Source organism: Lissotriton vulgaris, chromosome 3_1 (genome assembly GCF_964263255.1).
Source record: "Lissotriton vulgaris chromosome 3_1, aLisVul1.2, whole genome shotgun sequence".
Classification (NCBI taxonomy): Eukaryota; Metazoa; Chordata; class Amphibia; order Caudata; family Salamandridae; genus Lissotriton; species Lissotriton vulgaris.
The window spans coordinates 641,606,774-641,634,311 of record NC_141689.1 but is presented as its reverse complement, the minus strand read 5'-3'; the positions used below and the strand labels follow the sequence as shown (position 1 = coordinate 641,634,311).

Genomic DNA, 27,538 nt, shown 5'->3' with positions numbered 1-27,538 from the left:
CATGTTTTAACCCCGGCACTCGGGAACAAGACTACAGGATAAACTCTTGACCCTGCCCACAGGAGACTTGGCCTTTCGTCCCGGCACTTGATCGACACATTGGGTGAACCTGGGTGCACCACTTTTCCTCCTGCGAATGCAACTATAAACATGTGCAATTGTAAGCTTGTAAAAATAACTGTACAGTGACCAGTCCCAATCACCTCCTTACGACTCACCACCACATCCCGTTACTCTAAGAGCAAAAGCCACAGACCACCCGAACTCCGAGGTACTTAGAAGAGTGCATGAAGGGTGGCCGTGACCTATTGCGCCTTGCCACTGCACGTGCCCCCTCGAAGCGCTGCTAACGGCGGACCTGAGGGGTTGCTGTACTATCCAGTGTCTCATGTCCGTGACGCTTCTGCTACAATAGCATTACAATCCTTGCTATCTGGGGCTCAAACAACCAAAGGAGATGCGATCTATTAAAACAGAGGCAGACTTGTCCAGAATGTCTGTTTTCTCACTCATCTAAAATGTGTAATCGTGTGATAAGCGCTGTTTACGGCTATGCTCCCAAAAGGTGATGCTGGGACCACACTACTGAGCCACACCAAGTTGCAAAAGCATTTACAATGCAATAGGTCTCGCATTATTAACGTTTGAGCTATTGGCATTGCTAAAGAATGCAACACCAATAGACCAAACTTTAATAATACGAGACCTATTGCATTGTAAATGCTTGTTTTGTTTTGCTTCTGAAAAGCGTTGCAAAAACGAAAGTGATTACACTAATCATTTACATAGGGATTTCAAGTGTAGGTCCAGGATGCCAGGGTGCCTTCATTTTCAGATGTCCACAAAAGATATACTTGAAAACAAGAAATCTAAACACAACCAATTTAAATAGTCAATTGTGAGCCTGAACATTTGGCAGTGGTCCTACGTTTGTTAGCCAAGATGCATATGATTCATGGGAAGAATAACTTTATTTAAATAAACCACAGCTGAATTCCTGAAAATCTTTTATAGAGCCAGCTCTTGTATGCTAACATATGACACGTTGTTCCACGACTTGGTTCCATATTCAGTTATAACGAAGCATTTTCTCTACAAACTCTTGTGTAACTTCTTACTTTTCCTTCTGTCCTCACTCACAGCCCTAATAACAGGGGTAATCATGCACAGAGAGAAGGAACTACAACACACCTCTTCAAATAGCATAGGTCCTTGAGTAATGAATGTTTATGCATGCAATTTTAATAATCTCAAAAGTTCTCCTCATTTTAAATCTCTGAAAGCAGCGCAAGGTCACAAAATATCAATTAAGATAATTTGATCTTAAATTGCCCCATATTATGAACATGCAAAACAAGAAATGAATCTTAGTCCCCTCACCTACACAGCTGTCTGTCTGCCTTTCTGTTAACCCTCTTTAGTCATCATTCATCTCTCTTTGTACCAGTGCTTAATTTGAGCTGGTGGTTTCTGGTGCCCGGCACTCGCACTTAATTGTCAACACTGGCATTCTTAATAGTCTGCCACATGGTGGCACTGTTTTTAAGTGCACACAACAGTTCTTTAATGAATTAATACTCATTAAAATGACTAATACCTACCGCTCAAGCCATTATTATAGCTTTGGGGACCTTAAAACTTTTTACACTTGTAGGAAGGTGATGCTTGATAGTTGTATTGGTAATTTCATTGACAACATTGGCAGGGACATTGGGAAGTGCAACCTGGCACTTATTTTTCTACAAATTAAGCACTGCTTTGTACCCGAACAGACGCAGAGAAAAGCTGTCCTTTTCACCCAGTAAGAATAGCGAGTGCTTAAACAGACTCCGGGCAGTTAAAGTACTTTATTTTTACCATTGCTTTCTGTCTGCGAAAACAGTAGCAGCATGTGCTTGCTGCGTCAGCGGTGGCAACACAATAGTATTCGCTGTGTGAAATGCTGCACTGGACTGCCAATCATTTCAGCTCCAGAGTACTTGATTACAGCGCTGGTGGAGACAGACATTCGGCATCTGCTCCCTCGCGAGTTAAATGCTCGGTGTCAGGCGAGATGCTGGGCTCGGTTCACTTCTCCATGTGGAGTTGTCAATATTGCCAAACATGGTAATTAGTCTCGTGGTGTTTACAGCTGATGATGTTAGAGGAAAAGTTAAAAAGTTGAATACCCTGCGGTGTGTCAGACAGCCCAGTGTGTAGAGCAGTGCGATGAGCGCAGTATTGCATCAATATATGTCCAAGCCACTGTGTAGACACACAAGTTTTCATTGTGCTCTGTTGCAAAACTCAGAGCAGTGTGGCTTGACCCTGCTTCTCGCACCCCACTTCAACCGATAGGGCCCAAATGGCATAGACTAAAGGTGCTCCCACACGCCTTTGTATTTGGGATGAGGAGGTTGGCTGTCCTTTAGAACTCTAAATGAGGTTATAAAACCACTAATGATTGATCGATTCCATCAGGTCAGACCTTGGTCTATCAACTAAACCACATAAAAACATACTGAAACATTCCTCAATATTTTACACTTTAAAATCTATAAAACAAGGCGAACCATCCTACACTAAAACAAATACTCTTCCTAGTGCACATAATTTTCATACCATTTATTAGCAGCTCGTTGTTAAAATCTTTTTAGGAACTCATTTACTAGTATCAAAAATCTTTTTATTGCAGATGATGCATTCAGGTATTTCACATCAGTTAAGAGCTCGACTGTTTGCCAAGGTTCTAAAACACAATATTTAATAAAAGTTGGTCTTAAAAATACTTTACGAAACATCAACAGTTTTTGACCATTGTTAGAAATGGGGGTCTCTAGTCAGCAGAGGGAGGTATATTTGTCCAGATAGGGACACTTATTTCTAGTCAGGGTAAGGGGGATACACTCTTTAGATAAACCCTGCTCATCCCCTTGGTAGCTTGGTACGAGCAGACAGGCGTATCCCAAAGGCAATGTGCAAAGTTTTTGTACTCAAAACACACAGTAATACAGTGATAACACAACAAATGGATACCACACCAGTTTGGAAAAATAAAGTCTCTTTATCTAAACAAATAAAACAACAAAAATCCAACATACAGGTAATGAGATATGATTTTAGAACAGTTATTGCAAAATAAAGCATGAAGAAAACAAATAGCTCCACCTGGGGCTATTGCAACGTTGTGACAGCAATAAAGCCAAAATACGGTGCCGACTGCCAGGTGCGCGGCGTCGGGCACGGAGTCACACGGACCTCCAAACAAGCATCACCTTGGAAACGAAGTCCAAGATGATGCCCGGTGTCGTGGAGGTGAGGTGTCAGTGCCAAGGTCGATGTCTTCTTCCTGGCTGCCACGGGTGAGGTAAGGCATCGTGTCCACGAGGAGGTGACGTGTTGAATACAGGACAGGGGAAATTGGTTGTGCCGGCAGTGAGTCGTTGGTTCCGGTGACGATTAAAAGTCGGCGAGTTTGTGGATTCACCCTCAGTGGTTATTGGTGCTGGGATAACAGGATGCAGGCACTGGTGTTAACAGAGTTGGTGCGAGCGCTGGCGTCAGGAATGCCGATAACTGCAGGCATCAGCAGGTGTCAGAAGATGTCGGAGCGGTGGTGCAGGTCGGGCAGTGAGTCGTGCACTTCACAAGCTGGGCCCTTGGGATCGGTGCAGGTCATGGTGTTACTGACAGCGTTGGAGACAGGTTTTCTTTCTTCTTTAAGGTTTCTTCAAGCTCCCAACAGCAGAAACAGCCCACAGAGGCCCTAAACTGGGATAGGCACCTCCTGGAAGGTCAGAACTCTCGACAATAGAGTTCAGGGGAGCTGGGGGTGGAGTCGCTGTGTCCCTGAGACTTCAGAGCATGAGGCCAGCACACACTGGCCTTTGAAGATTCTTCTTCAAGCAGGTTCATACCAAAGTTCCAGTTCCGGATCAGTTGACTATGGGTGAGTGCTTGCAATGTTCAACACTCCGTCCATCATCCCCTTTGGTTTTGCTTTGTTCATCCCCAGTCCCTGTCACTCCAAAACCAGTCAGTCAATCCACAAACAGGCAGAGGCACACAGAATGGTGAAACAAGAAAAGGCCTACTATCTAAAAGTAGCATTTCCAAACACACAATTTAAACCCCATCTTTACTAAAATATGTGTTATTAAATTGGGAGTTCAGAGAGCCTAGAATGTATTCCTCTATCTTGTCCATATGGGAAGTAATACTTTTAAGATGTTACAGTATCTCCCATTCTATCCTATGGGACAGATAGCCTTTCAATAGTGAAAAACGAAATTGACAGTATTTCACTATCAGGACATGACAGACCCACACCAGTACATGTCCGGTCTTTCAGATACACTGCACCCTGACCATGGGGGCACCTTGGGGTTACATGAGGGGTGTTATATATTTAAGGAAACTGAAGGTTAGGGCCGGGCAAGTGAGTGCACTTGCCAGTTCAAAATGGCAGTTTAAACTGCGCACAGACACTGCAGTGGCAGGTCTGAAATACATTTTAAGGGCTTTTGGATGGCACAATTAGTGCTGCAGCCTCACTAGTGGCATTTGATTTACATGCCCTGGCACACTCAGTGCACTTTACCAGGGACTTACCAGTAAATCAAATATGCCAATCAGGAAGAACTAATTGTAATAAGAATTTACATAGGGAGCACTTGCACTTTGACACTGATCAACAGTGGCAAAGTGCCCAAAGCATCTAAGCTAGTAAAAACAAAATCCATTACATCATCAAAAATACAGGAGGTGGAAGCCAAGAGGCAAGGAAAACCTCACCAAAGATGCCAAGTTTCCCATTTAACCCACAAGTACATTTTCCATTGTCATTTTTCACTGTTTCCCTCCTAAAATATTGCTGATTCTAAATTTTAACAGCTCCTTTCTAAAGGAAGTTTTTGGTAAGAGTTAGACCTGACATTCTTGGTGCGATTTCCCCAGCAGCATTTTGCCTTCAGACCTCCAGTTTTTGCACTCTAAAATCACTTTTCCTGTAAACCAGTGTGAACATGTTTGCACTCTCTCCTTAAAACATGTTAGATTGACTTATAACCAGTCGGCATATTTAATTTAGTTGTAAGTCCATATTAAAGTGGTGTTACCGGTGTCAAGGGCCTGTAAGTGAAATGCCACTAGTGGGTCTGCAGCGATGATTGTGCCACCAATTAAGGTAGCACTTTAAACATGTCTTCGACCTGCCATTAGAGGCTGTGTGTGCGCAGTTTTAAACTGCCATTTCAACATGGCAAGATACACTGTTTCAAGAAAAATTATGTTGGTGGGATGCACACCTGTTTATCCAAAGTTTATCCATATTCGTCCTCAAAGAGTGCGTGCAAACTGGAAAAATGTCTTGCCCAAGTGACTTTAGAATTGAAACAAACAAGATGTGGAGCGTATTTTGCGCGCCATCTCCAGTTGCACTTCTAAATTGCGCATTACAGCGCCTATTTATATGTTTAAGCATTGTATTCAAAAGTAATCCATGTACTCCATATTTTTAAATCCATTTTTTCTTCTCACAACTCCTATTCAATCCACTCGCAGGAATATTATGCCATTTCCATAGCTTTCCATGTTTCAGTTGTGCCCATCCTGACCTCTTTACAGAAACACGCACTGATGCATAATTCGTCCAAGGCAGTGTTTATTAAAAACCCAATGCATTTCGGGCTACCAGAGCCCTTCTTCAGGGGTCACTATAAATGAACAATAAAAAATGTATCTTTAACTTAGTGGTCGTTATTGTGTGTCTTACATGATCAGTTAATTATTATTGTGCATATTTACAAAATGAATCCTTGTTACATAATACAAAACCTAGTTGTGTAAAACAAAGTTAACCTGAATCCCATAACATTATTGGCTCGTCCATTATTCTCTGTTGATCGACCTATGTGAAAGCAGTTCTATTTATACCCTGCCATTTAACTACCACACCATTGTTACAAAGTGAGTCTTTTGCTTTCGTCATCTTCACCCTCCCTTCTCTCAATCCTTCACATTTATCATTCACCACCATTAACGGTTCCCCACAACCTCCCTTGCACACCTAACAATGTGTTAGTTAAATAGGTGGGAGAGGTAGATTACGAGTGATTGTGGGAGAGGTAGATTACGAGTGATTGTGGGAGAGGTAGATTATGAATGACTGTGGGAGTGTTTGTGTGCATCACGATAGGGACAGTGAGTAAAGTGGATCTAAGGGTGGAAAGTAGGTTGTTTATAAATGGATGAGGGATAGTTGTGATGCAAGCGGAATGAATGTAGTAATGGTAAGAGGGTGATATGGGTACTTGGCAAGTATGTTTGTGTCAGGGAAGATTTGTAAAAATAGGTGTGCAAGGGAGGTTGTGGGGAACCGTTAATGGTGGTGAATGATAAATGTGAAGGATTGAGAGTAGGGAGGGTGAAGATGACGAAAGCAAAAGACTCACTTTGTAACAATGGTGTGGCAGTTCAATGGCAGGGTATAAATAGAACTGCTTTCACATAGGTCGATCAACAGAGAATAATGGATGGGCCAATAATGTTATGGGATTCAGGTTAACTTTGTTTTACACAACTAGGTTTTGTATTACGTAACTAGGATTCATTTTGTAAATATGCACAATAATAATTAACTGATCATGTAAGACACACAATAACGACCACTAAGTTAATGATAAATGTTTTATTGTTCATTTATAGTGACCCCTGAGGAAGGGCTCTGGTAGCCCGAAATGCATTGGGTTTTTAATAAGCACTGCCTTGGACGAATTATGCATCAGTGCGTGTTTCTGTAAAGAGGTCTGGATGGGCACAACTGAAACATGGGAAGCTATGGAAATGGCATAATATTCCTGGAAGTGGATTGAATAGGAGTTGTGAGAAGAAAAAATGGATTTAAAAATATGGAGTACATGGATTACTTTTGAATACAATGCTTGAACATATAAATAGGCGCTGTAATGCGCAATTCAGCAGTGCAACTGGAGATGGCGCGCAAAATACGCTCCACATCTTGTTTGTAAGGTACACTGTTTGCCTTGCCAAAATCTTACTTTTGTATACATGTAGGCCACCTCTAGGGTAGGCCCAAGGCAGCTCAGAGGGCAGGGTGCACTTTATTTAAAAAGTAGGATGTGCACTTTTAAGTTTTGCATATCCTGGCAGTGAAAAACTATTTCATTCATTTTTCACTACTGCAAAGCCTGCCTCTCCCTTAGGATAACATTGGAGTTACCTTACTACATTTTAGAAGTGTAATTTCCAAATGGGAACAGGTAAACAGCTCATGTTTGGTGTCTTTGGAATTGTAATAAAAATCCTAACTTATGGTGAAGCTGCTCTGAAGGACTGCTGTCCTGCTGGACTGACCTGCTGCCCATTTGTCTGGGTGAGAAGGACTGGTCCAGCATCTCTTGAACCCAGAACCCAGAGTGACTCCAAGTGCTAGTTGTCTGGCTTTCAGATCGGAAGCCTTAAGGACGAAACAGGCCTCCAACAATCTTGAACCTGCACCTGATATCCGCCATCTGAGTTTACCCTTCCCAGTAGTGCAACACCAGTCATGGACCAGTGAAAGCATGCATAGGTGCTCTACGAAACTGATATCTCCTCTGCTACATGGATTGGGCCCATCTCAAAGACCTGCGTTGCCTTTGCAGCCCATCAGAACAGCCACTGCATGAAGAGCCCTCGGTTGCAGTCCCTTGCATCCCTCTTTGACGGCAGCCTCGATGACGATGCTGGACACTGTATTGCAGTCTCACAGCTCTTCTGAACAAACGTATCATCCTGACTGCAGACCGCATCCTCAGTGCCGGTCTTTGCATTTCAAGCCCCATTTACGGGATCCTTTACAACATTGTAGCCTTGCTACATCTCAGAACTGACGTATCGCTTTGGCAGCATGATGAACCTTTGATGCAGATCTTCGCAAGGCTCTGCAAAGCATGATTTAAGGTGCTTTGCTCACTGGGCCTAACTGGGTCCCAGTAGCTAGTCCATGCTCCATCGCAGCTGGCCTAGACTTGCGACTTTGACCCGGACTGAAACGACCAGATATCAACGGTTGGTGCTTTGTCCCTTTTGGCACTATTTTCAATAAAATCTTTAAAATTGCACTTCCACAGCTCTTCTGATTGGATTTTTGCTGTTTTGCTCTTACTTTATATATCAAAGAAAGTTCTATTTTTCTACTTTGGCATGAGATCCTTTTTGTATGTTGTTTTCACTTTATTACTGTTTGAAGTGCTGCACAAATACACATTGACTTGAAGTTAAGCCTGACTGTTCTGTGCCAAGCTACCAGAGGGTTGAGCACAGGTTAATTTAGGAGTGACTTGTGCCTCACTCTGACGAGGATTGTTGTTCAGTGGCGGCTGGTGCATAGGGGCGAAGGGGGCGTTGCCCCACTAGCCTCAGGACAATAATCGGGCAGGAAGACAAGGGAGACACCACACGCAGTGCAGCAGCCTGAAGTGCTCACTGCCCGTGTGCCGAATCCGATCGAAAATTACATTCTGTCTGACTCATTTGTTTTCTTCAAGGGACAAGTCAAGCACGAGGTTACAGCAGGTCAGAGACTTCCTGCGCATGTGCTGGCCAGGGCGAGGAAGCACATGCGACAGGAGTGATGTCATCAGGAAGGGAGTGGCCAAAGAAAGCGGAAAATGCCTGCTTTCAAATGGGGCGCCTATGCTGCTCCCCAGGAGACTTCAGCAGTGCGCTACTGAAATCAATGTCAAGGGACAGGGCAGTAGATGCTACAACCGGAGCACTCCCCTTGCCTTCACGCTAGTCCCAGGCCTCCTGATTGGACAATGGGAGGCGGGACTCTGCATTGCTCAGGACGACAACGACACCGGCCACTGTCACAGGACTGTGTAAACAATCTGGGAGTCTGGGTCGACTCTGCATTGAAATTTACTCATCATACAAAAAAAGTTGCAGCTATCTGCTTTGGCATCCTGCGCAACCTAAGACCTACGCTGAAGTTCTTCAACTGTCACACCCGCCAGGTTATTGTCCAAGCTATTATCCTCTCTAGGCTGGATTATGCCAGCTCCCTTTTACTGGGCGCTAATCAGGCGGAAGTTGTTAGACTTCAGAGAGTGCAGAATGCTGCCGCCAGAGCGTTGGTAGGTCTTCCCCGCCACTCTTCAGTGGCGGGAGTTCGGAAAAAACTGCACTGGCTCCCGGTGGGAAAAAAGATTCAGTTTAAGGCACTTTGTTTCGCCTTCAAAATCCTTAAAACCGCCTCCCCCCCGATGCTGTGCCCCCTCCTGACGAAGTATATCCCTGGGAGGCGACTGCGCTCAGCAGGACAACATCTGGTGGTCATTCCCCGTACCAATCTAGCCAGAATGGGCGGTCGTTCCTTCAGCTTGCTCGCTGCCAAGCTCTGGAACAGCCTTCCGGAAAATATTCGTGGCATTCAGGATCTGTTGGCTTTTAGAAAAGCCATCAAAACCCATCTTTTTCAGTAACTGCATCTTTTCTCTTCTGGTATTCCCCTTCTGTTTTTAGTTTCGCTCGCAGCGCCGGGACGCCCCTTTGCTGGGGCAGCCGAGCGCTATATAAGTTCCCAATACAATACAATACAGCAGAACACTCTCGCCCTCCAGCCTCTGTCTGACACGCAGTCATCCTCGAGCCTTAGGGAATGCAATCCATAATTCAGCTGGAGTAAGTCTGCTTCCTTTATTTTTTGGGCTACCAGTACCTATATATTAATCAATTGCAGAGTTGTCACTTGGCAAAAAGCGTGCGCGTTTCAGGCTTCCTTCCCTCCCTGCCATGGTCTGCCACACTACAAGTGAGGTAGGCGATAATGTATTAGTAATAATACGATTTATGGAGCATCCGCCGTCTAAATAATTCCTTAACTCAACCTACCTTCATTGTTCCTTGTCACGCATGTTACACGATTACTCTCATTTATCAGTGAAACGATTTGCTCATCCTGCGAATAGCAGGTTCTAAAAGGACACACATTTGCACTTTGACCGACTGAACTGGATTGAGCTGCCTGCCGTGTAATTAGCCAGCAAGGCGAATGTAGATTTTGTGTCATGATGCTATCGCTGTCATCGCATGTGCAATCTAGATACGCCTTTATGCACTTCCTGGTTTCATCATTTTGGACTTCGCTGGTTTTTATACGCAGGTAATTGGAAGTAGTTCTGGCTTTAAACGTTTATATGCATGGTTCTCCTTTTAAAAAAAAAAACAATCTAAGTTTGTTGATTCTTTTTTATCCAGTTCGACATAGACCATAGATTGGCTTCAGAATGCAATCAACGTGCTCCTCATGGGAATAGAAACTGTTTCTTGTTTTTTATGGAAGTCCGTGACACAATAATAAAGTGACATTTTAATACTATCCTGTCCTGTCAAGGCTGTAATGATATTCTTTCCGTCTAAAAAATGCTTACGAGGCGATGGATTAAATTTGAGCCAAAAAAGAGAATTATAAAATGTTGGGTTCCTCTTGAGGGAACCGTCATAACATTAATGTAGCGGTGCTGTCAACACTCGGAACAACAGTATTGATGTGGCATAACATTCACCGTTTCAATTATGTTTTTAACATACATGGTATCTGCGCTTTCCTTTCTTGAAGCCTTGAGCCAAATAGGAAGAGGAGGTTAAGTTAAGCTCTTCACCTCGCTCTTTCAGTTACACGATTTCAAATTCACCATAACACAGACAGGAGTCACAGAAACAGAATTTGCAGATTTTCAATGGTGTGACGTAGTCAGACCCCGTGTAGCAAACAACCGAATAAGAGTCAACATGACCACATCCTTAGCTGTCACACACAAGCCTGGTTTATAACTAACTGGTTGCCACACCCGGAGGCTTAGATTTGTTTTGCAAGTCACGCCTGTCTCTGTTTGAATAGGTGTCTGAGGCTTTGCTGAAAGGCTGAGTCTTTTTTCTCTCTCATATCTGGAGATTAATTAAAATCCATTAAGGAGCGGTGGAGGTGCAAATGATGGAATGAAATCCGGCAGCATTTTGTTTACCAAGATATAAGCGACTCAAAGTAATAAGGAAATATGAATTACTCTGTAAAATTGCCTTTGTCTAAACGTTGTGGTTGTATGCCTGCATGGGGGAAATTACAGCCTCAATGCCAAGCATGCACTCATGATTTACTTCCTCTGCGCTACTACATTCTCGCACTAGCCAAGCTTTCATTGAGAGGAGGTGCGAATGGGAAAGATCGACTGTGGTGGTGAATGCAGTGCAGAAGTCTTGGAGTAGCGCACGTGTACAGTACTTTCAGAAATTCCCGAATGTGGCGTGGGTGGTTTAATTGATATATTTGTGTGCTTGTGGAGTTGAGCTTTTGTTGCCGAAAGGAGGCATAAGGCATTGTTTCTGTTTGGCAGAAGTCAGTTGAGCCCCCCCCCCCCCCCTCCTCCCACCACCAGGCACTCAACTCGGACGGACCTCCACGCCTCACCACCTCCAGATGTCACCAGCCGCCCCTGTTGTTGTTGCTGCCTGACCAGGGCTCACACCTCCATCAACCAACAGCCCTATTTCTTACTGTAAGGTATCTTTATAAGGGGAATCATTCCTCTCTCTGCCAAGATGACAACATGAATCTGGTTAATGACGTATCACTTAAATACCTGAAGTCATGTTCTCTTGTACGCTTTTCTTTTATTACACTGAGTTCTGCCTTTGAGATGGATATTTGTAAGCTTTGGCCTTCTACATTTATTCCCAACCCCCTGCAAATATCGTCCCAATTTTTCCAAACTCCCTTTTCCACTTTTACTTGCTCAGTATAATCTCCTGCTTGCAGAGGTTAGAGATTTGGTTATTCCCCACTTTACAAACGTAACCAAGATCTTACCACCTCTGCAAATACAAAATAGCTCCAAGCAATCACATTTAATTCATTCTGATGGCCTGGACCTTCGATGACTTTGGTAACAAAAGTAAACTCTTCATGCACTTCTCCTCTTCCTTTTCCCAATCATGTTTACCACTTGAATTCCAATCCATATTGAGATTGTGGAAGAATCTTAGCAGTACAAACTGTCAGGCCTCGTCTCAAGGTCGTCCCACCATAATCTTTAAAAAGAGCATGCTTTTGATTCAAGTGATTCAATGCGTTCCTTTCACTGTACCTTCTCCTCAAGCCATACCCCTATATATGTACATCTATTTTCTTTTTCCATTTTAGTGGATCCTAAATGGCAGTAGTACCTTACTGACTTTTCAGATCTTCTCTCAAATGTTAACACTTTGGTCTTTTTCACATTCACTATCAATTTTTTCTTCCTGTAAAATGCTTCCTCTGAAGACCTATCTCAGTCACATCTAAAATCACTAAATCGTCCACATATAGAAGGTATTCAATGTGCTTCCCACTCAATGTAGGATCTATGCCCTTTGATGTACCTAACACAGAAGATGGGTCTGCTAAAAATCGGGAAAAGGTAAAGGTGCCAGTACACCACCCTGTCTCAAACCATTATTAATTCGTATTTTCTTGGTTAGCCTTTCTGCATTATCAACAATTACCTGTGCCCAGTTCTGCTGAAGTAATTCCTTTAGAATAAGGCAAAGACTAGTTGGAATATACACATTTATTATTGTTTCCCATAAGATTTCCCCAACCCACCATGTCAAATTCTATTTGAAAATCCATGAAGCAGCAGAACATATTACCCCTGCGCTGCACAAATTTGTGCGCCAATGTCCATAAGCTAAATCAATGGTCCATTGTGGAGTGTCCTTCCTTAAACCCACCAATCTATGGAAATCATGTTATTTGTTTCTAATTCCTTTGGCTCACCCAAAATTATTTTGGATAACTGTTTTCCCCTACACCAAGTAAGTTGATCATTCTTTAGTTTATAGGGTTTTTTGCATCATCCTTCTTAAAAATCAGTCTTATAACTGCGCCCGTCCAATTTTATAGTAATAGACCAGTAAGTAATATTCCACGAACCACAAGCTGATAAAATTTAACCCACTAACCCATATTTGTTTTAATTCTGATGGCAGATAAATTATCTGTATCTGAAGTTCTGGTTAATCTTAGTGATTTAATGGTATCCTTAATATTCTTATCAGTGAACAGCGACAAAGTATTATTCTCAATTATATATTTTTCCTCTCTTTGCTCTTTCCCTCCTTCCATACCATATATTTCTTACAACTTCTTCCATTATACAACTAATTTTTCCTTCTTCCCTTCCTGATCCATCTTATACCAGCTGGCAACACTTTTTCTTACATTTTGTGTTTCAGCCGCTTCCACCGTTTCTCCTTATGATTCCTTTTCTTATTGTTTATCAATTGTTTGTACTTAATTTTAGTATTGAGGTGAATGGTGTATCTCATAGTCAATGTAAGATATATCATAGATATGCATATTATCATTTATTTCTTTTAAAAGCTCCTTTTGGAATTCCATTGAAGCCCGAAATATTCATAAAGCCATTGAGTTCTCATGAATACCCCTGCATGACCTTCAAATACTTCAATGTCTGCTGTGGCTGGGCAGCCCCACATGCAGTGAATCACAAGAGTTGTAACACAGCTTTGGCTACCGTTTCAAAACTGTTGCCAAGTGTGCATTGTTCGAGACTGGCACAGCTGATGCTGTGCGGCCATTTTGCATTGTTCTTGTCTTTAGGTCAGCATACTGGCTCCTAACTCATGTCATCATGTCCAAAACGTTCACTGCCTGTTACCAAATTATACTAATCCTATACAATTATGTCAGGTAGAAAATTGAAAGGGCACACCTCTTGCTACAGCTCTTTGTCAATTATTTGTGAATGACCACCCGACCCATATCTCCAAGCCACCGAATTGTCAGCTTTTTCAGTGCTACATGTATATCTTACTGCCACTAAAGGCAGTATGCTGCCGGAGTTAAATTGAAAACAAACTTGCCTTAAAATACTTGGAAATACCATATAGAAATACTGTTTAAAAAGGAGAGCTGCCACTTCCTACTTTTACGTATTTAAAATAAAACGCTTTTCTTCCTATTGTAACAGTTTCATGTACTAGAGCCTGCAAAGGAAAAGTGCAGGCTGTTGATTTTATGGTACTTGCATCTTTAAAAACAAGCATTTACAATGCAACGGTTTCGCCTTTGCAAAAGTTAGAGCTATTGACAATGTAAGTGACAAAAATGTTATTTATGTGTTGGTTTTGAAAACAGATAAATAAATGGCATTGTAATTTACAATGCCAACAGCTTAATCTCTCGCAAATGTAAGTCATATTGTACCCTACTGGATGAGCTCAGCAGACAGCAATTACTACCACACACACACACCCAGAGCCAGCCACACACACACACACACCCAGAGCCACACACACACACACCCAGAGCCACACACACACCCACACCCAGAGCCACACACACAGAGCCACACACACACACACACACACACACAGAGCCACACACACACCCAGAGCCACACACACACACACACCACCCAGAGCCACACACACACACCCAGAGCCACACACACACACCCACACACCCAGAGCCACACACACCCACACACCCAGAGCCACACACACACCCACACACCCAGAGCCACACACACACATGCCCAGACACCCAGAGCCACACACACACAGAGCCACACACACCCAGAGCCACACACACATACCCAGAGCCCCACACACCCACACACCCAGAGCCCCACACACCCACACACCCAGAGCCCCACACACCCACACACCCAGAGCCACACACACCCACACACCCAGAGCCACACACACCCACACACCCAGAGCCACACACACCCAGAGCCACACACACACAGAGCCACACACACACAGAGCCACACACACACACACACACCCAGAGCCACACACACACACACCTAAGAGAGCTAGCACAGCGAGGGGGCAGGGAAGCAAGCGCAGCCAGGGGGCAGGGAAGCAAGCGCAGCCAGGGGGCAGGGAAGCAAGCGCAGCCAGGGGGCAGGGAAGCAAGCGCAGCCAGGGGGGCAGGGAAGCAAGCGCAGCCAGGGGGGCAGGGAAGCAAGCACAGCCAGGGGGCAGGGAAGCAAGCACAGCCAGGGGGCAGGGAAGCAAGCACATCCAGGAGGCAGGGAAGAAAGCACAGCCAGGGGGCAGGGAAGAAAGCACAGCCAGGGGGCAGGGAAGCAAGCACAGGCAGGGGGCAGGGAAGCAAGCATAGGCAGGGAAGCAAGCACAGCCATGGGGCAGGGCTATAGTCTTTGGAGTGAGGTCATGACTAACGTACACACGTTTGGAATAATGAGCAAAGACGCAAAGTAACTGAAGGCTGCCAACAGACACCGCAAATGGTCAATCCTAAGCCATCACTCTCTTTAAAGAGTAGCACACTTAGATCCTCTGGATGAGCAGAATCAGCCAACCTGTAAGGAGCTGTGTGAGACATCACGAGTGGTCTGATCCACTCGGGGCTTTCTTAAGTTTGGGGATGTGTGGTGGTCTCAAGGGAGCTGTGGGGAGGGTGGCAACTAGGCGAGCATCTGTTGGCATCTAAGGGGCTTCTGGAAGCTATGTGCAGGACAGATAGAGGCTATGTGACTGTCAGGCGCTATTTCAAAGTCTGGACAATTTAGAGGTTTGCAGGGGTGTGCAAGCATCTTCATGTGGGTGCGTATCCGAGCAAGCAACACGAAGGAAGCCCTGTGAGTGAGGTTAAAATGAGGGCTTGTGGATCTGGCTATGCAGTGGACGAATTGGTCTAAATTAGGGTATATCTGAGAGCCACGTGAAGGGGCACTAATCACTACTGTTTTGTAGCACAATGCACCCACAGCCATGGGGCAGGGCTATAGTCTTTGGAGTGAGGTCATGACTAACGTACACATATTTGGAATAATAAGCAAAGACGCAAAGTAACTGAAGGCTGCCCACCGACACCGCAAGTGGTCAATCCTAAGCCATCACTCTCTTTAAAGAGTAGCACACTTTGAGCCTCTGGATGAGCACGCCCACGCCCACAGCCCTGTACCGGCGTATATCCGCTGGAGCAGCGGGTATGGCGGCTACCATCACTCACTCTAGTCATGCGCCAGAACCAGCACTGTCAACAGGGAAGGCTCAAACTTTGTGCATGAGTGAATGGTTAGGTTCATCTCTGGACATAAAGTGCCATTTCATGTTACCCCACGTGCTCTTCAGACCAGGGGTGGGCTGCACCCCGGGGCTCTCCTTTCGTCTGCCTCAGGGAAGGGAGGTCTTGTCGTCCCGTCCCCGGCCTGCCTGACTTCCGGGGTCGCGGCTGCGGCCAATAGCAGCGCGGCCCTGGGTTAGGGAGGCGGGACAGCGCCTCACAGAGGATCTTCGGTTTATTTAATGCGATTTTATATAGCGCAAACATTACCCGAAGGTGTCCGAGCGCTTTACAAAAGAACCAGTTGCGATACATAAGTAATTAGGATTACATAAAAGATACAACCACGGAAAGAGCCTTCAAAAGAAACAAGGTCATTTTGGGATTCGGGGGCGGGAATCGGGGGCGTGTTTTTCGCGCTCTCCCCTTCCCATTGGCTGGAAGGTAAAATTCCAGCCAATGGGAAGAGGAGAGGGCGGGACTTTAAAAAAGACTCAGAAACGTCCCCGAATCGCGTTCTGACTGGGAAAGACTGATTGACAACGATGTCTTCCAATGGCTAGCCTCCATTTACGGAGCTAGCCAATGGAAGAAGGGGCGGATTCAAGTCCCACATACTGTAAACAAAAGTTTTCGCCTGGGCGTAGCACTGCTTCGCAGTGCTACGGCCAGGTCGAAACCTAAAAAGTTCTACCTGTGGAAACTCCAACCTTACTGACTACATCAGGGTTCTCCAAAGTCGGTCCTGATGGGGCGGATCCATGCCAGATTTTTTTGATAACTACATTTATCTAAATGGGGAAGGATGAAAGAAAGAGGGAAAGAAATAAAGAAAGAAAGAAAGAGGGAAAGAAAGAAAGAGGGAAAGAAAGAAAGAAAGAGGGAAAGAAAGAAAGAAAGAAAGAAAGAAAGAGGGAAAGAAAGAGGGAAAGAATGAAAGAGGGAAAGAAAGAAAGAGGGAAAGAAAGAAAGAAAGAGGGAACAAAAGAGGGAAAGAAAGAAAGAGGGAACAAAAGAGGGAAAGAAAGAGGGAACAAAAGAGGGAAAGAAAGAAAGAGGGAACAAAAGAGGGAAAGAAAGAAATGTGTTTAATGAATGTATTAATTACAAGAGCCTTGCAGACAACTAAACCGGTCAGGCAGTCCTAAGAGGATGTGGCACAGATTATCCAAGTGCAAGTCTTCGACATCTAGGGTTTTTCAAAAGGGAGTAATCAACACAAAACCCATGACTACTTAGGGAATCTTTAAAATTACTTTCAACAAACAATCTAATGGCAGGGTGAAATACCAAGCCACCTTTGAAGGGCCATTGGTTTTAAAATAGCTTTTTCTCCATAAATAAGTCGGTCCTACTGCCTTTGTTGTAGCATTTCTCTACCACACAAAAATGGCAATGCAAGTACTATTTTTCAGTAGAAGAACACACTTTTCGCCTAATCAAATGCAATCCGTTGTGTTTCCTAAATCTAACTTTCTGTTGATTACATAATGCAAGTGAATGCGCTATTCAAAGATTTGTATCTTTGACCTGTAACAACTCCGTGTGGATTTTCAAGAACGAAGCCACCGCATAATTTCTTCAATACTGAACCCATACACAGCAAAAGTACATTATTTGGTACACATCGGTCATTTAAATGCCTCTTCAGGCATGCAGTTTTGTATTTTACAAAGCTACGCTGCAGCTGCTCTATTGAGTTAAACTAGGAGAGCTCTGGTTTTGTCCATCTCGGTTGTACATGGGGCACAAATGAAGTGAAATTGACATTTAAGTCTGCTTATCGTTCATCAAAATGTAAAAAGGATTACAAAACTACTTCCGCTCAGTGACCAGGACGATTCTTTGGGTTCACCGAATGCAGCTTAAAATACTGTTGATACAAATGCTGAATCCGTTTATAAGCTATACAATGAAAAACAATACCTTGAGCCTTATTCGGGCTGTTAACAATCATTATTCCTCTCCAAGGCAGCCTCAGGTGAAAACATTTCCCAGCCATGCCATTTGCAACCGTCATACTTTGAAAATGTTTCTTCCTCATCAGTAAACGTTAGGAACAGGTTACCGTTTCAAGTACTTTATCCCACCTTCCCATGAGACTATTCTCCAAGGCTTTTGTCCAGGCAGCAACAAAGAACCAGCGAACGCTTAATCCGAGTGCCATTGAAACTATTTCTGTAAAACACTATTAGTGTTTCATTGTTTCACTTTTAAGCGCTTGGAAGCCTCCCCAAATGTCGTGGACAACGGATCTAAAAAGTAGGCGAAACAGCCCTGCCCGGCTTGTTCTGGAGCCTGCAGTCACCAGGTGCACAGTGGTGAAAGTCAGTGCGGAAATTCACCTCAGGGCTCCGGCAGCTGTGCACAAAGTCACGAGCACCGGCTTTAGCCAATCACTGACGTTCATTAACTCTGCCTGGGGACAGCACGCGCACAGGCAAATGCAATATGATTTCAGTTTAAACGAAGTGCCACTCTTACCCAGGGGAGTTGCCAGAAAAAACTCTGCTACTTATTTACAAATGAAGATTATCAGACAAGCGATCGAACGAAGTGAGCCCTCCTTGTCAAGATCAGTTTAGGGGAATTATCCCCTTCCTATTGTTTACAATGAATTTTATTTTCATTGGGACAAATGGCTGATTTTAAAGCCCATTTTGTGAAATTTACGTAATTGTGTGAAATTTCAGGGAACTTCTTCGAAATTATGCCTATTTACTTTTTTTTTAAAATCAATGTTTTAATGGTATACGCTAGCGTGAAATGTGCCCTCGTACTACATTCGAAGACACATTTATTTCATGATAAACAAGTCAGTCCCGGGCCGACAGCCAATCACAGCGCGGCCCGGGAATGACGTCACAGGGGTGTCCCGGGCCGGCAGCCAATCGCAGCGCGGCCCGGGACAAAGGGGCGGGGCTTAAAAAAAGCACCAGAAACGCCCCCGAATCGCGTTTTCGAGAGAAAGCGCAATTGACAGCCTCTGCCTCCCAATGGCAATCCTCCATTTATGGAGCTAGCCAATGAGAGGCAGAGGCGGGGCCGACATCCATACTGAAGACAATAGTTTTCAAACTGGGAGGGGCACTTCGTGCCCCTCGCCAGGTTCGAAACCTAATAAGGAGATCTATTACGTTTGCTAATGCTCGTTTCAATTAGGTCTGTGTTTTTAGAGCATTTTATTGGGTATGATTGATATGGCTTTGTTATTGCTGTTAGGTGATGAGGATTCATGAATTTCTTTCTGTTACAGTGGATTTACGTTTTGTATATTGTGTACTTAAAATCAATAGCAATACGCCGTTTTGCGCATGTGGGATATATTGCATCATCACTTGTTGCCGTGCAAGTTCTCAAGATTAACTGGGCTCTTTTTAAATGTCCTTTCAAACGTTTAAAACAAACAATTATACAAATACTGATATTAATGACCTAATTCCCAACTCTAGCTTTGTGCATTTCACATCTTTTATTCACATCTTCAGGTCCACTTAAAACTTGACACAAAATGTACTACCAAATTTTGTATAGTATATTTGTATATTTTTTTTTTTCGTGATCACAAACAAGGACAGATTACAAAACTGCGATATATATCTAAGATATCTTGATTAATTGCTTGCAAATTCCTTATCAGCCTCTCTCTCAAAATTGCATGTTGGCTTTTGTGATCTGTTCCTTGTGCAAATCAGCAGACATCATGCACCAGGAACATGTAATGTCAGTAAAAATATCCCTATAGAATTAACATTTACTACTAGTATGATTATAGGGTGACCAACTTCCTCCAGGCCATTATGGACACTGTTTCCAGTCCTGCACATTTGTGTGACAGCCTAATGCAGTCTGGGTGTTGTAGTCTTGTTTCACTATGTATTCGAAAATCAAAGATCTTTTGATGAAAGTTCATGACTGGTGTTAGTGTTTATAATGCCCTTGAATGTTTTGGTCACCCTTTTGGAAATATCCACAGGTTTTATAGTCCATTCACTGAAGAAGGAATGCTATTGAAGTAAGACAATGTCTCCAAATGGGAAGCAGATATGCATCCTCTTTTGTGGCAGCAATACACGGTGCATAGAAAAAAGGGCACAAATAGAGGTTCAAGTTCAAGTTCAAGTTCGGGCATTTGTATAGCGCACTACTCACCCAGAGGGTCTCAAGGCGCTAGGGGAAGGGGTTAGGGGTTCATTATTTGTCGAATAGCCAGGTTTTAAGTTCTTTTCTGAAGGAGATGTGGTTCTGAGTAAGGCGGAGGTGGGTGGGGAGTGAGTTCCAGGTCTTGGCAGCCAGGAAGGAGAAGGATCTGCCACCCATGGTGGATTTCCAGATGCGCGGGACTGCGGCGAGGGCTTGATTGGACGATCTTAGTTGGCGGGTGGGTTTGTAGAAGGACAGTCGAGGGTTGAGGCATTCGGGTCCTAGGTTGAAGAGGGCCTTGTGAGCGTTGGTGAGAAGGCGGAAAGTAATTCTTTTGTTGACGGGAAGCCAGTGGAGGACTTTTAGATGTTCGGTGATGTGATCTTGGCGCGGGATGTCTAATATGAGTCTCGCTGACGCGTTTTGGATGCGCTAGAGTTTTTTCTGTAATTTTGCTGTGATTCCGGCGTAAAGTGTGTTACCATAATCCAGTCGACTCGTGACCAGTGCGTGGGTGACAGTTTTTCTTGTCTCGAGGGGGATCCAACGGAAGATCTTTTTGAGAATGCGAAGTACGTTGAAGCAGGATGACGAGACGGCGTTGACTTGTCTGGACATCGAGAGAGAGGAGTCTTGGATGAAGCCAAGGTTACGTGCATGGTCTGTGGGTGTGGGTGCTGTACCCAGAGTGGAAGGCCACCAAGAGTCATCCCAAGCTGAGGGGGAAGATCCTAGGATGAGCACCTCCATTTTGTCTGAGTTGAGTTTAAGGCGGCTATGTTTCATCCATTCGGCTACTTCTTTCATGCCTTCGTGAAGATTGGTTTTGGCGGTGTTGGGGTCTTTGGTGAGGGAAAGGATTAACTGGGTGTCGTCGGCGTAAGAGATGATGTTGAGGTTGTGTTGACGCGCGATGGAGGCGAGAGGACTCATATAGACGTTGAAGAGGGTGGGACTGAGAGAGGATCCTAGGGGTACGCCGCAGATGACTTCGGTGGCTTCTGAGTAGAAGGGGGGAAGTCGGACTCTTTGAGTTCTCCCGGCGAGGAATGAGATGATCCAGTCCAAGGCTTTTCCTTGTATGCCGATGTTGCTGAGGCGATGTATAAGGGTGCTGTGGCAGACTGTGTCAAAAGCGGCGGATAGGTCGAGTAGGATGAGGGCCACTGTTTCTCTTTTGTCCAGGAGTGCTCGGATGTCGTCAGTCGCTGCAATGAGGGCGGTTTCGGTCCTGTGTTTGGCTCGAAACCCGGATTGAGATGTATCAAGGGAGTTGTTGGATTCAAGGAAGGCGGCGAGCTGGCTGTTGACGGCTTTCTCGATGACTTTGGCCGGAAATGGGAGGAGGGATATGGGTCGGTAGTTTTTAAGTTCAGAGGGGTCAGCTGTGGGTTTCTTCAGAAGGGCGCTGAGTTCAGCGTGTTTCCAGCTTTCTGGAAAGGTGGCAGAGTTGAACGAGCAGTTGATGACATTACGGAGATGGGGTGCGATGATGGAGTCTGCTTTGTTGAAGATATGGTGGGGGCAGGGGTCAGAAGGCGATCCAGAGTGGATTGAGTTCATGAGGCGAATGGTGTCTTCAGTGGTAATTGGGTTCCAGGTGCTGAGGTTGTTAGTTGGCGGGGTAGGATCTGAGGGGGGTGGGGAGGGTTGATCGCTGGGAGAATTGGCGAAGCTGTTATGGATGTCGGCAATTTTGTTGTAGAAGAAGGAGGATAACGCGTCGCAGAGGTCTTGGGAGGGAGTGATGTCGTTAGATGCTGCGGTGGGGTTGGTGAATTCTTTGACGATGTTGAAGAGTTCCTTGCTGTTATGAGTGTTGTTATCGAGACGATCCTTGAGTGCTGATTTCTTGGCGGATCGAATCAGTTGGTGGTGTTTGCGGGTGGCTGTCTTGAGGGAGGCCATGTTGTCTGAGGTTGGGTTTTTTCTCCATATCTTCTCCAGGGTGCGGCATAGCTTCTTGGAACTTTTAAGTTCATCATTGAACCAGGGAGCCTTTTTGCTGGCTGATTTCATCTGGTGCTTTTTCAGGGGTGCTAATTCGTCAGCACTGTGGGTGATCCATTGCCTGAGGTTGGTGGCCGCTTGGTCTGGGTCCATTGAGAGGGTGGGAGGGTTTTGGTTGAGAGATGTGAGGAGTTGGTCAGTGGTGGTTTTGTTCCAGTTTCTCAGAGGAATAGGTTGTGGACGTTTGTGGGTTAGGGTGGTTTTGTAGCTGAAGTGAACACAGCTCTGATCTGTCCAGTGGAGAGCTGTAGTGCGATCGAAGGAGATGTGCTTGCTGGAGGTGAAGATAGGGTCGAGCGTGTGTCTGGCTGTGTGGGTGGGGGTGTCAACAAGTTGTTTGAGTCCGAGATTGGCCAGGTTGTCCAGAAGGGTGGTGGTATTGCTGTCGTGTTTGTTTTCAAGGTGGTAGTTGAGGTCTCCTAGAAGGATGTAGTTCTCAGAGGCGAGGGCGTGTGGGCTGACGAAGTCCGTGATGTCATCGCTGAATTGAGTGCGGGTACCTGGAGGCCTGTAGATGAGGGTGCCTCTAAGTGTCGTCCTGGGGTCGGTGTGGATCTGAAAGTGGAGGTGTTCGGCGGTTGCAAGATTGTCGTCGGAGCTGGTTGTGATTTTGATGGTGTTTCTGTGGATGATGGCGATGCCTCCTCCTGTTTGATTGGTGCGGTCTTTTTGGATAATCTTGTGAGTGTCCGGTATGGCTATGGCGATGTCAGGAGCAGATGATGTGTTCATCCATGTTTCGGTAAGGAAGGCGATGTCAGGTGACGCAGTGTTGATTAGGTCCCAGAGTTCTGTTGCATGTCTGTGGACCGAGCGGGTGTTGAGCAGGATGCACTTTAGGCGGTTAGAGTCGGAGTTGTGTTTGGGGGGCGTGGATTTGGTGAGGGTTCTGAAGCAGTTGAACTTGCAGGAGAGGCAGGCAAAAGGGCCGTGGGTACGTCCTGGAGTGGCTTCGCAGCATAGTGGTGTACGTCCGGGGTTAAGGGCGAGGAGAGTAGCGGCATCATATGTGATTCTAGAGGGTTGGGAGTAGCGGGGACCAGAGGGACAGGTGCTGGGCGCGGTCCAGGCGATGAAGGGCGTAGACGGGCTTACCTTTGGCGCACCTTTGGCGCACATAGGGCGCGTCCGCTGCGCGTGAACGCTGCGCGTAGGTCCTTCTGACATAAATGGAGGAGTGGAGGGGGGCGGAGCGTGGGAGGGGGAGCTGGGAGGCGGGAGCGTAGGGGGAGGGACGGGCTGCAGGCACAACAAAATGGAAGATACAATAACAGGAGGGCAGGACGCTGAACACAAGGGCGCAGTTTACAATAAATTAAATACCAAAGCATTCACAAGTGAAATAAGGTCAACAGCAGGCAAAGCAATGCGGAGCGTGCACAGTTTAAGAACTCTAGAGACACAAAGCAATGCGGAGCGCTACGCAACAGAGCGGGTGCCAATGTAATTGAAATAAATAATTTAAAGTTTGTCAGTGGTGGGGGAGCAGCGCTTTGATACCAGTCACAGCGTTGTGGGATTCAGGAGGAAGGGTGGAGCGACCGCTTCACACGGAGTCAGGCTGAACTAATGTGATCATTACCTAATAAATCACTCCTAGCACAGCATCCAGGGGGCGGTGCACTGATATGGGCAAACATGGCGGTCCCAGAGGCTGCCAATAGAAATAGTACACCAAATTCGAGGGAAAAATAGCATCGTCTGAAATATTGAATTCTTCACCTTTGAGAGAACGTATCTCAAACTTAGCTCAAGGGAAATGAATATCTACATAACGTCAAAAAAGCCATTTCAGTTTTCCTTTTGAACATTTTTAGGTATCCTGGGCAGAACAACAGTATGAAAAACAGAGGAGTAAGCGTGGAGTGATACCAGATTCAGCAGAAAACCTTTTCAACGACCCGATGTGGAATAAGCAGTGGTACCTGGTAGGAACCAGTTTTTTACACATGTTTTGTTTAAGTAAGTACAAAAAAACATGACTGTCCCACTCTTATGAACAGAACAAATCTGCTGCACTCTTCAAACAGGAACATAAGATCTACCAACCGTGTCTGTGTCGTAATCACTACCAATAGTATAGCAGGTCGTGGAGATTGATACTTTTCTGTAATGACTTCAATGCTATTGAACCAACTTTTTTTGCCATGACTTTTCCTTACTTTCTTTACATCACAAAGGTTAACAAATCGCTCACGCTCAATTAACTCTTACCTTCCCTTTGCTGCTTGTCTACTTTTGCCAACAATTCCTGGGATTCTGTCAAGAGGAAGTTCAAATCGAACTATGCTCATAGCAGAAAATTGCCAAAATGCAGGCTAATTTTTTTCAAGCGTAACTTGATTTGTCATGGAGTAAACATCATAATTCTTGAGACCTCCAGGTGGCAATTATAAGAATACCACAAAGAGGCCCCATTCACATGTAGTTTGCACTCCAATGGATTTATTTTTTTTCAAAGATAACATTGTTCATCACAGTCTCTCATGAGGACATTTCCATGGTTTGATACAAGTACTGGCAACTAGTGTTTCAAAGACATACCACTTCCTCATGTCTGAAAATTGAACAAAAACACAATATACTCTCACAAAAAGAATTGAAAGTTCATTGTATTGCAAATATTTTTATCACATGCAAAAAAATGAGAAAACAAAGACTGTAGAAAATGGGATATATCATCATGCTATTTCTTAGTGACACTCAAATCTCTTGGTTGAATTCAGTTTTTAGCAGAATCCATTGTAAGAAGGAACTTCAAATTCAATGTACATTTTATTTATGTGTTATGTTTAGCATAAAAAAAATCAAACTGCAAACTCTCTACATGGCAAGACACCATCATTTCTAGTTTCCCCTAACTCTACTTTTTAATATGATTGAAATTGAAGAAATTGGAACGTTCCTAGTTGATAAAATGAAAACAGATTAAAGACAAAGATCATACCATGTTTAAGACCCTAGCATCAATTCTATTATCATAGCAATTATCTCCATAATACACTTGTACATGATAAAACTATATGTGGACTCCAAGCATAAACATTAATCACTAAATCATTATCAGCAACTATTGCATTAAACCTTTTACCCATCAACTAAAAAAAGGTTCCTCCTGCGGTTCCTGGGGTGCTTGGAGGAATGCACAACATGTGTTCCCCTATGTGCATGCACCAAGGTTCTTGCAGAGTATAGACTATACAGTCCATGCCGCACAGGAACTTTTTTGGCATTCCCATTACGGTGCCCATTTTGAAAGCCACCACCATGGGACCAGCAAAAAAATCCTGCCTGACAAAATAAACTCTTGTAATCTGGCGGGTGGCCCGACCACAGGTATGCCGATGCTGCAGAAGGCCACTGGCATGGTGGTCCGCTCTCGCATCTCCAAACTCGTAATCAGGCACTCTCGGGCAGATTTATCAATATGTCACGTGACATAATGCAAAAAGACAACTTGCTGCACTGCATGACTGAGAGAGAGCAGGATTCCGCAATATCCACTAAGATATGATGCATTCCTGTGCTCTCCCTGCACAGAAAGCCTTCCTCCATGGTGTAAGAATGCCTGCTTTACAGGCAGGATTGTTTTTGTCCAGGAATGGACACATTCCTGCACAAAAACAATCCTTAGAGGCATTTGCCTCTTTTGACATTTACTGCAGATGGTAGAAAGCGGAATTAAATAAGAGCAGTTAACATATTTATCCTTATTATGCCTCTGTTGGGAAAGCATACTATTTTGACGTATTACCAGGTTTACTACCCTTAGTAAATTTGGGATTGCCTCAAAATCCATGGGTGGATGCATGCAAATGCACATGCTCCATCCATGGAACCCCTTTGCAATGCAGAGTAATGGAAGACAGTGATTTTCACTATGTTGTGTTACTCTGGATTTACTAAGTCATGCAGAGGCATGCAAGCTGGTTTTGTGTGGCTTAGTAAATCTCACTTAAGCCCTTGCATGGGCAGCATAAGGGTTTATTTAATCTAGCCCTAGAAGTTTACATTTTCATACCTCTCTCCAGTGAAGTCTACTTGATGGTGGACTTTAAATGTCCTTTGTTTTATGAGAACATTAGAGAATAGCCAGCAATCTGCAAATATTTCTGTATACTCAGGCCTGAGTGGAACCCAAGAAGAAATGATTTTGATTGTGCTACTTCTAATTTTTTCCCCGCTTCTATACTTGAGTAAATCCGACCACACAGAGCAGCGGATGGAATTATCCATCCATCCTATTAACCATGCAGAATTTCTATGGAGATTAATGCAAGCAAAGGCTCCCGCAGCACAACCCAAACAGCTTCAACATCAGAGCTTCAAGAGGCTTAGTCACAGTGACAAGGCCTCCTTACCGTGTGCCTTACCGCATCTTCGCTCAAAAGGCATTAATTCACAGCACAGCCCTACCGCGACTATCCCATTTCTCCAAATGTCATGAGGGCATCACGCAGAAAGTGAATTAAGAACTGGGTTTAAATTACTCTCATTCAATCTCTTACCCACATAGAAGGGATTTGAATATCCAGACCTGCTCTTATTATCATTCACAATATTCACTCTCCTAAAGCATAATGGCATTTTCTGCTTAATGATCACCCCCTGGCCCCTAAATAGAGTGCCTGGAAAATGGGTCAAATATACAGTAATCGGATTACAGCAGTTCAACATGTTCTGTTTAGTCATATTAAAAAAAAGTATAAAGCATTATATATCACAGGTAAACTGTGACGGATACCACTGGCTCAAAAACGAATGCTGAGTACTCTGTACATTAATATGAAAAACGTACATAATAAATTAGATTGCCGCAAATTGTTCCTCATTCATCTGTGAAATCACTAAATCACGGGTTGTACCGCTGTTTCTGAACGCCGGTACTGTAAATACAGTGCAAAAGTACTGTCCCTTATTTAGTATGCTGACTGCTTCAGGCTGAAGCACTCCATCTGTTAGTGTGACTGATGGGCTAAGAAAGAAAGTTGGTAAAGAGTGAACGCTGATGCAGGAGGATGCTAAAACACATGGTCACAAGACAGTGATGCTTTCCCCATTAATATCAGACCAAACCTGTTCCTGAGTTTTGTACAGTTTAAAATTGATATATGTAGTTTTGGGGCAGCTAGGGTTAGCATATGCATACCTGCTGAAAATAAATAGGAGTAAAAAAGAGGATACATCTGCCAAAAATCCTTAACTGTTTATGATAAATATTGAAAAAGTATTGGCAAAGGCAGTGGATCTCGGCTCTAAATGGCCGACCTATTGCATTTATCAATGATTTTTTTTATT

The 27,538-nt window shown here is 44.3% G+C and overlaps 1 protein-coding gene across 2 annotated transcripts in view; it reads left to right on the top strand.

The window, feature by feature from the left end:
* PCSK1 (proprotein convertase subtilisin/kexin type 1) overlaps positions 1-27,538 on the top strand; it is a 245,307-nt gene that overhangs the window by 74,353 nt on the left and 143,416 nt on the right. The window contains exons 1-3 of one of the 2 annotated variants that reach the window (XM_086960930.1): positions 8,608-8,862; positions 9,585-9,666; positions 24,058-24,168. In XM_086960930.1, the coding sequence (XP_086817056.1) occupies positions 24,145-24,168 (24 nt within the window). In that variant the 5' untranslated portion in view covers positions 8,608-8,862; positions 9,585-9,666; positions 24,058-24,144. Of the gene's footprint in view, positions 1-8,607; positions 8,863-9,584; positions 9,667-24,057; positions 24,169-27,538 lie in introns of those variants that run through there. The other variant, XM_086960929.1, reaches the window with a different exon arrangement.